Below are 13,601 nucleotides of genomic sequence, written 5' to 3'. Positions count from 1 at the left end.
GGGGTGCTATGGGGCGCTATGGGGTGCTATGGGGCTCTACGGGGTGCTATGGGGTGCTATGGGGCTCTATGAGTCGCTGAGGGTCTCTATGGGGTCTATGGGGTGGAATGGGGCTCTATGGCGTGCTATGGGGTGCTATGGGGCGCTATGGGGTGCTATGGGGCGCTATGGGGTGCTATAGGGTGCTATGGGTCTCTATGGGGCTCTATGGGGTGCCATGGGTGTCTATGAGTCGCTGAGGGTCTCTATGGGGTCTATGGGGTGGAATGGGGCTCTATGAGGTTCTATAGGGTGCTATGGGGTGCTATGGGGCTCTATGGGGCGCTATGGGGCGCTATGGGGCGCAGTGGGGCTCACCGTGGCACTGCTGGCAGTACCACTCGCGGATGGCCTTGGCTCTCTATGGCTCTCTATGGCTCTCTATGGCTCTCTATGGCTCTCTATGGGTCTCTATGGCTCTCTATGGGTCTCTATGGGTCGCTATGGGTCTCTATGGGTCGCTATGGGTCTCTATGGGTCGCTATGGGGCGCAATGGGGCGCAGTGGGGTGCTGTGGGTCCGTATGGCTCTCTATGGCTCTCTGTGGGTCCCTATGAGGAAAGTATGGGTCCCTGTGGGTCCCTAAGACGTCTCTATGGATCTCTATGGGGCGCTATGGGTCGCTATGGGTCGCAGTGGGTCGCTATGGGGCGCTATGGGTTGCAGTGGGTCTCTATGGGTCTCTATGGGTCGCTATGGGTCTCTATGGCTCTCTATGGCTCTCTATGGGGCGCAGTGGGGCGCTATGGGTCGCTATGGCTTTCTATGGCTCTCTGTAGGTCCCTATGGGGTCTCTATGGGTCCCTGTAGGTCCCTAAGGGGTCTCTATGGGTCTCTATGGGTCTCTATGGGTCGCTATGGGGTGCTATGGGTCTCTATGTGTCTCTATGTGTCTCTATGTGTCTCTATGGCTCTCTATGGGTCGCTATGGGTCGCTATGGGGCGCTGTGGGGCGCTGTGGGGCGCTATGGGGCGCTATGGGGCGCTGTGGGGCTCACCGCGGCACTGCTGGCAGTACCACTCGCGGATGGCTATGGCTCTCTATGTGTCTCTATGTGTCTCTATGTGTCTCTATGGGGCGCAGTGGGGCGCTATGGGGCGCTATGGGGCGCAGTGGGGCGCTATGGGTCGCTATGGGTCTCTATGGGTCTCTGTAGCTCTCTATGGCTCTCTATGGGTCTCTATGTGTCTCTATGTGTCTCTATGGGTCTCTATGGGTCGCTATGGGTCCCTAAGGGGTCTCTATGGGTCTCTATGGGTCGCTATGGGGCACAGTGGGTCACTATGTGTCTCCATGGCTCTCTATGGGTCGCTATGTCTTTTTATGGCTCTCTCTGGCTCTCCGTAGGTCCCTATGGGGTCTGTATGGGACCTTGTGGGTCCCTAAGGGGTCTCTATGGGTCTCTGTGGGTCGCTATGGGTCGCTATGGGTCGCTATGGGGCGCAGTGGGGCGCAGTGGGGCTCACCGCGGCACTGCTGGCAGTACCACTCGTGGATGGCTATGGCTCTCTATGGCTCTCTATGGCTCTCTATGGCTCTCTATGGCTCTCTATGTGTCTCTATGTGTCTCTATGGGTCTCTATGTGTCTCTATGGGTCACAGTGGGGCGCTATGGGGCGCTGTGGGTCGCTATGGGGCGCTATGGGTCGCTATGGGGCGCTGTGGGGCTCACCGCGGCACTGCTGGCAGTACCACTCGCGGATGGCTATGGCTCTCTATGTGTCTCTATGTGTCTCTATGTGTCTCTATGGGTCGCTATGGGGCGCTATGGGGCGCTGTGGGTCGCAGTGGGGCGCTATGGGGCGCTATGGGGCTCACCGCGGCACTGCTGGCAGTACCACTCGCGGATGGCTATGGCTCTCTATGTTTCTCTATGTGTCTCTATGGGGCGCTATGGGGCGCAGTGGGGCGCAGTGGGTCGCTATGGGGCGCTATGGGTCGCAGTGGGGCGCTATGGGTCGCTATGGGGCGCTATGGGGCGCTATGGGGCGCTATGGGGCTCAGCGCGGCACTGCTGGCAGTACCACTCGCGGATGGCTATGGCTCTCTATGTGTCTCTATGGCTCTCTATGGGTCACAGTGGGGCGCTATGGGTCGCTATGGGGCGCTATGGGGCGCTATGGGGCGCTATGGGTCGCTATGGGGCGCAGTGGGGCTCACCGCGGCACTGCTGGCAGTACCACTCGCGGATGGCTATGGCTCTCTATGGCTCTCTATGTCTCTCTATGTCTCTCTATGGGGCGCTATGGGTCGCTATGGGTCGCAGTGGGGCGCTATGGGGCGCTATGGGGCTCACCGCGGCACTGCTGGCAGTACCACTCGCGGATGGCCTTGGCCATCTTCTCGGTGATGTTGATGCAGTCGCCGTGGAACCACTCGTTGCAGTGGTCGCAGCCGCTGGGGGGCATCGGGGGGGGGGGGGGATCAGTGGGGTGGGGGGATATGGGGGGGATTTGGGGGGATTTGGGGGTGTTGGGGGGGATTTGGGGTGGGATATGGGGGAATTGGGGGGGAAAAGGGGGGATTTGGGGAGATTTGGGGGGGAAATCAGTGGGGTGGGGGGATATGGCGGGGTTGGGGGGGAAAAGGGGGGGATTTGGGGGTGTTGGGGGGGATATGGGGTGGATATGGGCGGATGGGGGGGGGAAATCAGTGGGGTGGGGGGATATGGGGGGAAAAGGGGGGGATATGGGGGGGATTTGGGGGGGATTTGGGGGGGGAATCAGTGGGGTGGGGGATATGGGGGCGATTTGGGGGGATATGGGGGTGTTAGGTGGGAAAAGGGGGGGATTCGGAGGGGAAATCAGTGGGGTGGGGGGATATGGGGGGATTTGGGGGGGTTTTGGGGGGGATATGGGAACATTTGGGGGGGGAAATCAGTGGGGTGGGGGAGAAATGGGGGGGATTTGGGGGGATTTGGGGGAGCACATCAGTGGGGTGGGGGGATATGGGGGGAAAAGGGGGGGATATGGGGGGATTTGGGGGGGATTTGGGGGGGGAATCAGTGGGGTGGGGGATATGGGGGCGATTTGGGGGGATATGGGGGTGTTAGGTGGGAAAAGGGGGGGATTCGGAGGGGAAATCAGTGGGGTGGGGGGATATGGGGGGATTTGGGGGGGTTGTGGGGGGATTGGGGGGCAGCAAATCAGTGGGGTGGGGGGATATGGGGGGGTTGGGGGCGGGAAAGTGGGGGATATGGGGGGGTTGGGGGGGAAATCAGTGGGGTGGGGGGATATGGGGGGAAAAGGGGGGGATTTGGGGGTGTTGGGGGGGATTTGGGGGGATTTTCGGGGGGGAAATCAGTGGGGTGGGGATATGGGGGGGATTTGGGGGTGTTAGGTGGGAAAAGGGGGGGGATTTGGGGGGGATATGGGGGGATTTGGGGGGGGAAATCAGTGGGGTGGGGGGATATGGGGGGAAGTGGGAGTAAAAGGGGGGCATTTGGGGGTGTTGGGGGGATATGGGGGGGTGAAATCAGTGGGGTGGGGGGATATGGGGGGGATTTGGGGGGGATTTGGGGGGGATATGGGGGGGGAAATCAGTGGGGTGGGGGGATATGGGCGGAAAAGGGGGGATATGGGGGGGATTTGGGGGGGATTTGGGGGGAAATCAGTGGGGTGGGGGGAAATGGGGGGAAAAGGGGGGGATATGGGGGGGATTTGGGGGATTTCAGGGGGGGAATCAGTGGGGTGGGGGGTGTGGGGGGAAAAGGGGGCGATTTGGGGGGATTGGGGGGGGGAAATCAGTGGGGTGGGGGGATATGGGGGGAAAAGGGGGGGATTTGGGGGTGTTGGGGGCGATTTGGGGGAATTGGGGGGGAAAAGGGGGGATTTGGGGGTGTTGGGGGGGATATGGGGGGTTTGGGGGGGGAAATCAGTGGGGTGGGGGGAAATGGGGGGAAAAGGGGGGGATTTGGGGCTGTTGGGGGGAAATGGGGGGGATTTGGGGGGGATATGGGGGGATTGGGGGGGCAAATCAGTGGGGTGGGGGGATATAGGGGGATTTGGGGGGTTATGGGGGGATTGGGGGGCAGCAAATCAGTGGGGTGGGGGGATATGGGGGGGTTGGGGGGGGAAATCAGTGGGGTGGGGGATATGGGGGGGATATGGGGGGATTGGGGGGGAAAAGAGGGGATTTTGGCGGGATATGGGGGGATTGGGGGTGGGAAATCAGTGGGGTGGGGGGAAGTGGGGGGAAAAGGGGGGGATATGGGGGGCATTTGGGGGGATTTGCGGGGGATATGGGGGGTTGGAGGGGGAAATCAGTGGGGTGGGGGATATGGGGGGGATTTGGGGGGGATTTGGGGCAATTGGGGGGGATTTGGGGGTGTTGGGGGGATATAGGATGGAATATGGGGGAATTGGGGGGGGAGAGATCAGTGGGGTGGGGGGATATGGGGGGAAAAGGGGGGGATTTGGGGGGACTGGGGGGGGATAAATGGGGTGGGGGGATATGGGGGGATTGTGGGGGGGAAAGGAGGGGATATGGGGTGTTGGGTGGGAAAAGGGGGGCATTTGGGGGTGTTGGGGGGATATAGGGTGGGATTTGGGGGGATATGGGGGAATTGGGGGGGAAAAGGGGGCGATTTGGGGGGGATATGGGGGGAAAAGGGGGGGATTTGGGGGTGTTGGGGGGGATTTGGGGGGGATATGGGGGGGATATGGGGGGGGAAATCAGTGGGGTGGGGGGATATGTGGGTACTGGGGGGGATTTGGGGGTATTTGGGGGAATTGGGGGGTATTAGGGGGGATTTGGGGGTGTTGGAGGGGATATGGGGGGGGATATGGGGTTTTGGGGGAGGATTGGGGGGGAAAAAGAGGGGGAATTGGGGGGGATATGGGGATATTTGGGGCAATAGGGGGGATTTGGGGGGGCATATGGGGGGGGTGTGGGGGGGATATGGGGTTTGGTGGGGTATGGGGGGGATTTGGGGGGGGGATATGGGGTTTGGGGGGAATATTGGGGTATTGGGGGAGAAAAGGGGGCAATTTGGGGGTATTGGGGGGGATATGGGGGTATTGGGGGGGAAAAGGGGGGGATTTGGGGGTATGGGGGGGGATATGGGGTTTGGGGGGGATATAGGGATATGGGGGGCAATAGGGGGGGATTGGGGGGGATAAAGGGGGGGATATGGGGGAATTGGGGGGGATATGGGGTATTGGGGGGGGAAATAAGTGGGGTGGGGGGGTTGGAGGTATTGGGGGGGATATGGGGGGGGATATGGGGCTTTGGGGGGGGGATGTGGGGGTATTGGGGGGGGGATATGGGGGTGTTGGGGGGGATTTGGGGGGGATATGGGGGTATTGGGGGGACATGGGGGGGATATGGGGGGGATATGGGGATTTGGGGGGGAAAATGGGGAGATTTGGGGGAATTGGGGGGGGGATATGGGGGTATTTAGGGCAATAGGGGGATATTGGGGAGGATAAGGGGGGGATATGGGGTTTGGGGGGGGATATGGGGTATTGGGGGGGATTTGGGGGGGATTTGGGGGAATTGGAGGGGATATGGGGATATTTGGGGCAATAGGGGGGATTTGGGGGGAGATATGGGGGTATTGGGGGGACATGGGGGGGGTATGGGGGGCATATGGGGTTTGGGGGGGTATGGGGGGGATTTGGGGGTATTGGGGGGGATATGGGGGTATTTGGGGTAATAGGGGGGATTTGGGGGGGGATATGGGGGTATTGGGGGGGGCATGGGGGGGATATGGGGTTATGGGGGGGTATTGGGGGGGAAAAAGGGGGAGATTTGGGGGAATTGGGGGAATATGGGGGGGATATGGGGTTTGGGGGGGATATGGGGTATTGGGGGGGGATATGGGGGGATTTGGGGGGGATGTGGGGTTTGGGGGGGGATGTGGGGGTATTTGCGGGGGGGCTGAAGGAAATTGGGGGGTCAGAAGGGGGGGATATGGGGATTTTGGGGGGGGGCAAAAGGGGGGTTGGGGGATATTGGGGGATTTGGGATGCGGGGGGGTTATGGGAAATTGGGGGGGGTGGAAGGGAGGGATGTGGGGATGTTGGGGGGGGCAGGAGGAGGGAATTTGGGGCTGTGGGAGGGGGGATGTGGGGGGGGGGGAAAGGGATCGGCCCCCTACCCGTATTGCCCCCCCCAAAACCTCCCACTGCCCCCATAACCCCCCCATAAACCCCCATAACCCCCCCAAAACCCCATAACCCCCCCCATCCCCCCATTCTCCCCCCCATAACGCCCCCATTCCCCCCCTACAACCCCATAACTCCCCCCCCAACCCCATAACCCCCCCATAACCCTCCATTCTCTCCCCCCACCCCCCATCCCCCCTCATTACCCCCCCAAAACCCCCCTCACCTCCCCATAACCCCCCCCCACAACCCCATAACCCCCCCATAACCCCCCATCTCCCCATTCTCCCCCCCCATAACCCCCATTCCCCCCCCCAAAACCCCATAGCCCCCCCATTCTTCCCCTACAACCCCATAACCCCCCAATAGCCCCCATTCCCCCCCCACAACCCCATAACCCCCCCACAACCCCCTCATTCCCCCCCCCCAACAACCCCATAACCCCCCCATAACCCTCCCACCCCCCCATTCTCCCCCCCAGCCCCCCCATTCCCCCCCCCCACAGCCCCACAACCCCCCCATCCCCCCATTCTCCCCCCCATTCCCCCCCCCACAGCCCCCATAACCCCCCCATAACCCCCCCATTCCCACCCCACTCCCCCCATAACCCCCCCACAACCCTCCCACCCCCCCATTCTCCCCCCCCAGCCCCCCCATTCCCCCCCCCACAACCCCATAACCCCCCCATCTCCCCATTCTCCCCCCCCATAACCCCCCCATTCTTCCCCTACAACCCCATAACACCCCCATAACCCCCTCATTACCCCCCCATTCCCCCCCCACAACCCCACAACCCCCCCATCCCCCCTCATTCCCCCCCCCACAAACCCATAACCCCCCCATAACCCCCTCATTATCCCCCCCAACCCCCCTGCAACCCCATAACCCCCCCATTCTCCCCCCACAGCCCCCCCATAACCCTCCTACAGCCCCCATAACCCCCCATAGCCCCCCCCAGCCCCCCCACAACCCCATAACCCCCCATAACCCCCTCACTACCCCCCCATAACCCCCCCATCCCCCCATTCCCCCCCACAGCCCCCCCACGACCCCATAACCCCCCCATAACCCCCTCATTACCCCCCCCAACCCCCCCGCAACCCCACAACTCCCCCATCCCCCCTCATTCCCCCCCCCACAACCCCATAACCCCCCCATAACCCTCCCACCCCCCCATTCTCCCCCCCCCAGCCCCCCCATTCCCCCCCCCAGAACCCCACAACCCCCCCATCCCCCCATTCTCCCCCCCCATTCCCCCCCCACAGCCCCCATAAGCCCCCCACAGCCCCCCACGACCCCATAACCCCCCCATAACCCCCTCCTTACCCCCCCCAACCCCATAACCCCCCCATTCTCCCCCCACAGCCCCCCCATAACCCTCCCACAGCCCCCCTACAACCCCATAACCCCCCCATAACCCCCCCACAACCCCATAACCCCCTATAACCCCCCCCCTCATTCTCCCCCCCATAACCCCCCCATCCCCCCCCCACACTCCCCCCATTCCCCCCCCACAACCCCACAACCCCCCCATCCCCCCATTCGCCCCCCACAGCCCCCCCACGACCCCATACCCCCCCATCCCCCCCCATTAACCCCCCAACCCCCCCATAACCCTCCCACCCCCCCATTCTCCCCCCCCAGCCCCCCCCACAACTCCACAAGCCCCCCATTCTCCCCCCATAACCCCCCCATAACCCCATAAACCCCCCCATTGCCCCCCCACAGCCCCACAACCCCCCCATCCCCCCTCATTACCCCCCCCACAACCCCATAACCCCCCCATCTCCCCATTCTCCCCCCCCATCACCCCCCCATTCTTCCCCTACAACCCCATAACCCCCCATTACCCCCTCGTTACCCCCCCCATTCCCCCCCCACAACCCCACAACCCCCCCATCCCCCCTCATTCCCCCGCCCACAACCCCATAACCCCCCCATTCCCCCATTGTCCCCCCCACAACCCCATAACCCCCCCATAACCCCCCATCCCCCCTTTCTCCCCTCCCATAACCCCCCCACAACCCCATAACCCCCCCATAGGACCCCATTCCCCCATAGCCCCCCCAAAACGCCATAACCCCCCCATAACCCCCTCATTACCCCCCCCAACCCCCCCACAACCCCATAACCCCCCCATTCTCCCCCCACAGCCCCCCCATAACCCTCCCACAGCCCCCCTACAACCCCATAACCCCCTATAACCCCCCACCCCCCTCGTTCTCCCCCCCATAACCCCCCATCCCCCCCAAAAAAACCCCACCCCCCCCACAACCCCATAACCCCCCCCATTCTCCCCCCATGCTCCCCATTACCCCCCCCAAAACCCCATAACCCCCCCATCTCCCCATAACCTCCCCATTCTTCCCCTACAACCCCATAAGCCCCCCATAACCCACTCATTACCCCCCATTCGCCCCCCCCAACCCCATAAGCCCCCCATAACCCTCCCACCCCCCATTCTGCCCCCCCAGCCCCCCCCACAACCCCACAACCCCCCATTCTCCCCCCATAGCCCCCCTACAACCCCATAACCCCCCATTCCCCCATCCTCCCCCCCATAACCCCCTCATTACCCCCCCCACAACCCCATAACCCCCCCATCCCCCCTCATTACCCCCCCATTCTCCCCCCACAACCCCATAAACCCCCCATCCCCCCTCATTACCCCCCCCACAACCCCATAACCCCCCCATAACCCTCCCACCCCCCCATTCTCCCCCCCCAGCCCCCCCATTCCCCCCCCCAGAACCCCACAACCCCCCCATCCCCCCATTCTCCCCCCCATTCCCCCCCCACAGCCCCCATAAGCCCCCCACAGCCCCCCACGACCCCATAACCCCCCCATAACCCCCTCCTTACCCCCCCCAACCCCATAACCCCCCCATTCTCCCCCCACAGCCCCCCCATAACCCTCCCACAGCCCCCCTACAACCCCATAACCCCCCCATAACCCCCCCACAACCCCATAACCCCCTATAACCCCCCCCCTCATTCTCCCCCCCATAACCCCCCCATCCCCTCCCCACACTCCCCCCATTCCCCCCCCACAACCCCACAACCCCCCCATCCCCCCATTCGCCCCCCACAGCCCCCCCACGACCCCATACCCCCCCATCCCCCCCCATTAACCCCCCAACCCCCCCACAACCCTCCCACCCCCCCATTCTCCCCCCCCAGCCCCCCCCACAACTCCACAAGCCCCCCATTCTCCCCCCATAACCCCCCCATAACCCCATAAACCCCCCCATTGCCCCCCCACAGCCCCACAACCCCCCCATCCCCCCTCATTACCCCCCCCAAAACCCCATAACCCCCCCATTCCCCCCCCACAACCCCATAAACCCCCCATCCCCCCTCATTCCCCCCCCACAACCCCATAACCCCCCCATAACTCCCTCATTACCCCCCTAACCCCCCCGCAACCCCATAACCCCCCCATAACCCCCACAGCCCCCCCACGACCCCATACCCCCCCATACCCCCCCCATCCCCCCTCATTACCCCCCCATAACCCCCCCCATTCCCCCCCCCACTCCCCCCATTCCCCCCCACAACCCCCCCATCCCCCCATTCTCCCCCCCATTCGCCCCCCACAGCCCCCCACGACCCCATACCCCCCCCATCCCCCCCATTACCCCCCCATAACCCTCCCACCCCCCCATTCTCCCCCCCCAGCCCCCCCCACAACCCCACAAGCCCCCCATTCTCCCCCCATAACCCCCCCACAACCCCATAAACCCCCCCATTGCCCCCCAACAACCCCATAACCCCCCCATAACCCTCCCACCCCCCCATTCCCCCCCCACAGCCCCACAACCCCCCCATCCCCCCTCATTACCCCCCCACAACCCCATAACCCCCCCATCTCCCCATTCTCCCCCCCATAACCCCCCCATTCTTCCCCTACAACCCCATAACCCCCCCATAACTCCCTCATTACCCCCCCAACCCCCCCGCAACCCCATAACCCCCCCATTCTCCCCCACAGCCCCCCCACGACCCCATAAGCCCCCCATTCTCCCCCCACAGCCCCCCCATAACCCTCCCACAGCCCCCATAACCCCCCCATTCTCCCCCCCCAGCCCCCCCACGACCCCATACCCCCCCATAACCCCCCACCCCCCTCATTCTCCCCCCCATAACCCCCCCATTCCCCCCCCCACAGCCCCCCCACGACCCCATACCCCCCCATCCCCCCCCCATCCCCCCCCATTACCCCCCCAACCCCCCCCATCGCCCCCCCCCCCCCCGCTCACATCATGAAGCAGTTGATGTCGGGCTTCCGACACACGCAATACACCGGCGCGTTCTCCTCCCCCCCCGCCCCGACCTCGGCGTCCGAGAACTCGCTGTCCTGCGAAAGGGGAAGGGGCGGCCATTGAGGCGGGGGGGGGGGGGGGGGGCCGGTTTAATTTGGGGAGGGGTCGCGGCCCGCGCTCTCACCATCTTCGCCCCGCTTCCCGATTCCGGGCTCTTCCGTTCTCGGCCGGAAGTGGGAGAGGAGAGCGCTTCCGCTTCCGGTGGGGATAAAGACGCAGCGGAAGTCGAGGGTGAGATGATAGGAAGTGGTTGCTTGCGGAAGGGGGGTGGGGTAAGATGGCGGCGGCGCATGCGCGGTGTGTGGAAGGGGAAATGGCGGCGGCCATAGAGGGCGGCCATGTTGGACGGCGTGGGGATGTGGGGATAAGGGGTCGCTATGGGGTTTATGGGGTCGCCATGGGGTTATGGGGTCACCATGGGGTTATGGGGTCAATATGGGGTTATGGGGTCAATATGGGGTTATGGGGTCGCCGTGGGGTAATGGGGTCAATATGGGGTTATGGGGTCACCATGGAGTTATGGGGTTTTGGGGTCACCATGGGTTATAGGGTTACCATGGGGTTATGGGGTCACCATGGGATTATGGGGTCGGTATGGGGTTATGGGGTCACCATGGGGAAATGGGGTTTTGGGGTCACCATGGGGTTTTGGGGTTGGTATGGGGCTATGGGGTCTATATGGGGTTATGGGGTCACTATGGGGTTATGGGGTTATGGGGTCGCCATGGGGTTATGGGGCCGCCATGGAGTTATGGGGTCACCATGGGTTATAGGGCCACCATGGGGTTATGGGGTCTATATGGGGTTATGGGGTTATGGGGTCGCTATGGGGTTATGGGGTCACCATGGGGTTATGGGGTTTTGGGGTCACCATGGGTTATGGGGTTTTGGGGTCCGTATGGGGATATGGGGTCAATATGGGGTTTTGGGGTCGGTATAAGGTTATGGGATTATGGGGTATATAGGGGTTATGGGGTCAATATGGAGTTTTGGGGTCACCATGGGTTATAGGGTTACCATGGGGTTATGGGTTCCCTATGGGGTTTTGGGGTCACCATGGGGTTTTGGGGTTGGTATGGGGCTATGGGGTCTATATGGGGTTATGGGGTCTATATGGGGTTATGGGCTTATGGGGTCGCCATGGGGTTATGGGGTCACCATGGGTTATAGGGCCACCATGGGGTTATGGGGTGTATATGTGGTTATGGGGTTATGGGGTCTATATGGGGTTATGGGGTCACTATGGGGTCACTTTGGAGTCGATATGGGGTCATGGGGTCAATATGGAGTTTTGGGGTCACCATGGGTTATAGGGTTACCATGGGGTTATGTGGTCGCTATGGGGTTATGGGGTCAATATGGGGATATGGGGTCGCTATGGGGTTATGGGGTCACCACGGGGTTATGGGGTTTTGGGGTCACCATGGGTTGTGGCGTCTATATGGGGTTATGGGTTCGCGATGGGGTGGATATGGGTTTATGGGGTTGTCATGGGGATGCTATGGGGTTATGGGGTCACTATGGGGTTATGGGGTCACTATGGGTTATGGGGTCACTATGGGGTTATGGGGTCATTATGGGTTATGGGGTCACTATGGGGTTATGGGGTCACTCTGGGTTTATGGGGTCGCCATGCGGTTGCTGTGGGGTTATGGGGTCGTTATGGGTTATGGGACACAACGACACAACGACACAGCGACACAACGGCACAACGACACAACGACACAGCGACACAACACAACAACACAACGACACAGCGACACAGCGACAAAACAACACAGTGACACAGCGACACAACGACACGACACAACGACACAGCGACACAACGACACAACGACACAGCGACACAATGACATGACACAACGACACAGCGACACAATGACACAACGACACAGCGACACAGTGACACAACACAACAACACAACGACACAGTGATACGACACAGCGACAAACCAACACAGCGACACAGCGACACAACGACACGACACAACGACACAGCGACACAACGACACAGCGACACAATGACACGACACAGCGACACAGCGACACAACACAACAACACAACAACACAGCGACACAGCGACAAAACAACACAGTGACACAGCGACACAACGACACGACACAACGACACAGCGACACAACGACACAGCGACACAATGACACAGTGACACGACACAACAACACAACAACACAGCGACACAGCAACAAAACAACACAGTGACACAGCGACACGACACGACACAACGACACAACGACACAACGACACAACGACACAGCGACACAGCGACACAACACAACAACACAACAACACAGCGACACAGCAACAAAACAACACAGTGACACAGCGACACAACGACGCGACACAACGACACAGCGACACAACGACACAGCGACACGACACAACGACACAGCGACACAACGACACAACGACACAGCGACACAGCGACACAACGACACGACACAACGACACAGCGACACAACACAACAACAGAACGACACAGCGACACAGCGACACAACACAACAACACAACGACACAGTGATACGACACAGCGACAAAACAACACAGCGACACAGCGACACAACGACACAACGTCACAACAACACAACAACACAGCGACACAACGACACAGCGACACAGCGACACAACGACACAGCGACACAGCGACTCAGCGACACAACAACACAGTGACACAGTGAGACATTGATACATCAAAACGATACAACATCACAATGATACAACATCACACAATACAACATCACAATGATGCAACATCACACGATACAACATCACACGATAGAACATCACAATGACGCAACATCACGATACAACATCACAATAATACAACATCACATGATACAACATCACGATACATCATCACAATGATACAACATCGCAACGTTGCAACATCACAGCAGTGTGAGAATGCAGCATCACGACATTGCAACGATACAACATCACAACGATACAACATCGCAACAATGTGAGAACACAGCATCACAACATCACAACGATAAAAAAATCACAATGATACAACATCACAGCGATACAACATCACAATGATATAACATCACAATGATGCAACATCACAACGATACAACATCACAACGATACAACATCACAATGATACAAC

At 61.0% G+C, this 13,601-nt stretch overlaps 1 protein-coding gene across 6 annotated transcripts in view; it reads right to left on the bottom strand.

Moving 5' to 3' along the window:
• Positions 1 to 10,875, bottom strand: part of LOC149914660 (CXXC-type zinc finger protein 1-like) — a 67,461-nt gene extending 56,586 nt beyond the window's left edge. The window contains exons 1-3 of one of the 6 annotated variants that reach the window (XM_090126727.1): positions 10,594 to 10,875; positions 10,407 to 10,504; positions 2,337 to 2,437 (exon numbers count right to left, since the gene is read on the bottom strand). In XM_090126727.1, the coding sequence (XP_089982853.1) occupies positions 2,337 to 2,437; positions 10,407 to 10,504; positions 10,594 to 10,809 (415 nt within the window). In that variant the 5' untranslated portion in view covers positions 10,810 to 10,875. The remainder of the gene's footprint in view (positions 1 to 2,336; positions 2,438 to 10,406; positions 10,505 to 10,593) is intronic. The other 5 variants (XM_090126726.1, XM_090126724.1, XM_090126723.1 and 2 more) reach the window with 5 other exon arrangements.
• Between the last annotated feature and the right edge of the window lie 2,726 nt (positions 10,876 to 13,601).

Source organism: Phasianus colchicus, chromosome 29 (genome assembly GCF_987193195.1).
Source record: "Phasianus colchicus chromosome 29, bPhaCol1.hap1.1, whole genome shotgun sequence".
NCBI classification, from domain to species: domain Eukaryota; kingdom Metazoa; phylum Chordata; class Aves; order Galliformes; family Phasianidae; genus Phasianus; species Phasianus colchicus.
This window is presented reverse-complemented; position numbering and strand designations above follow the sequence as displayed.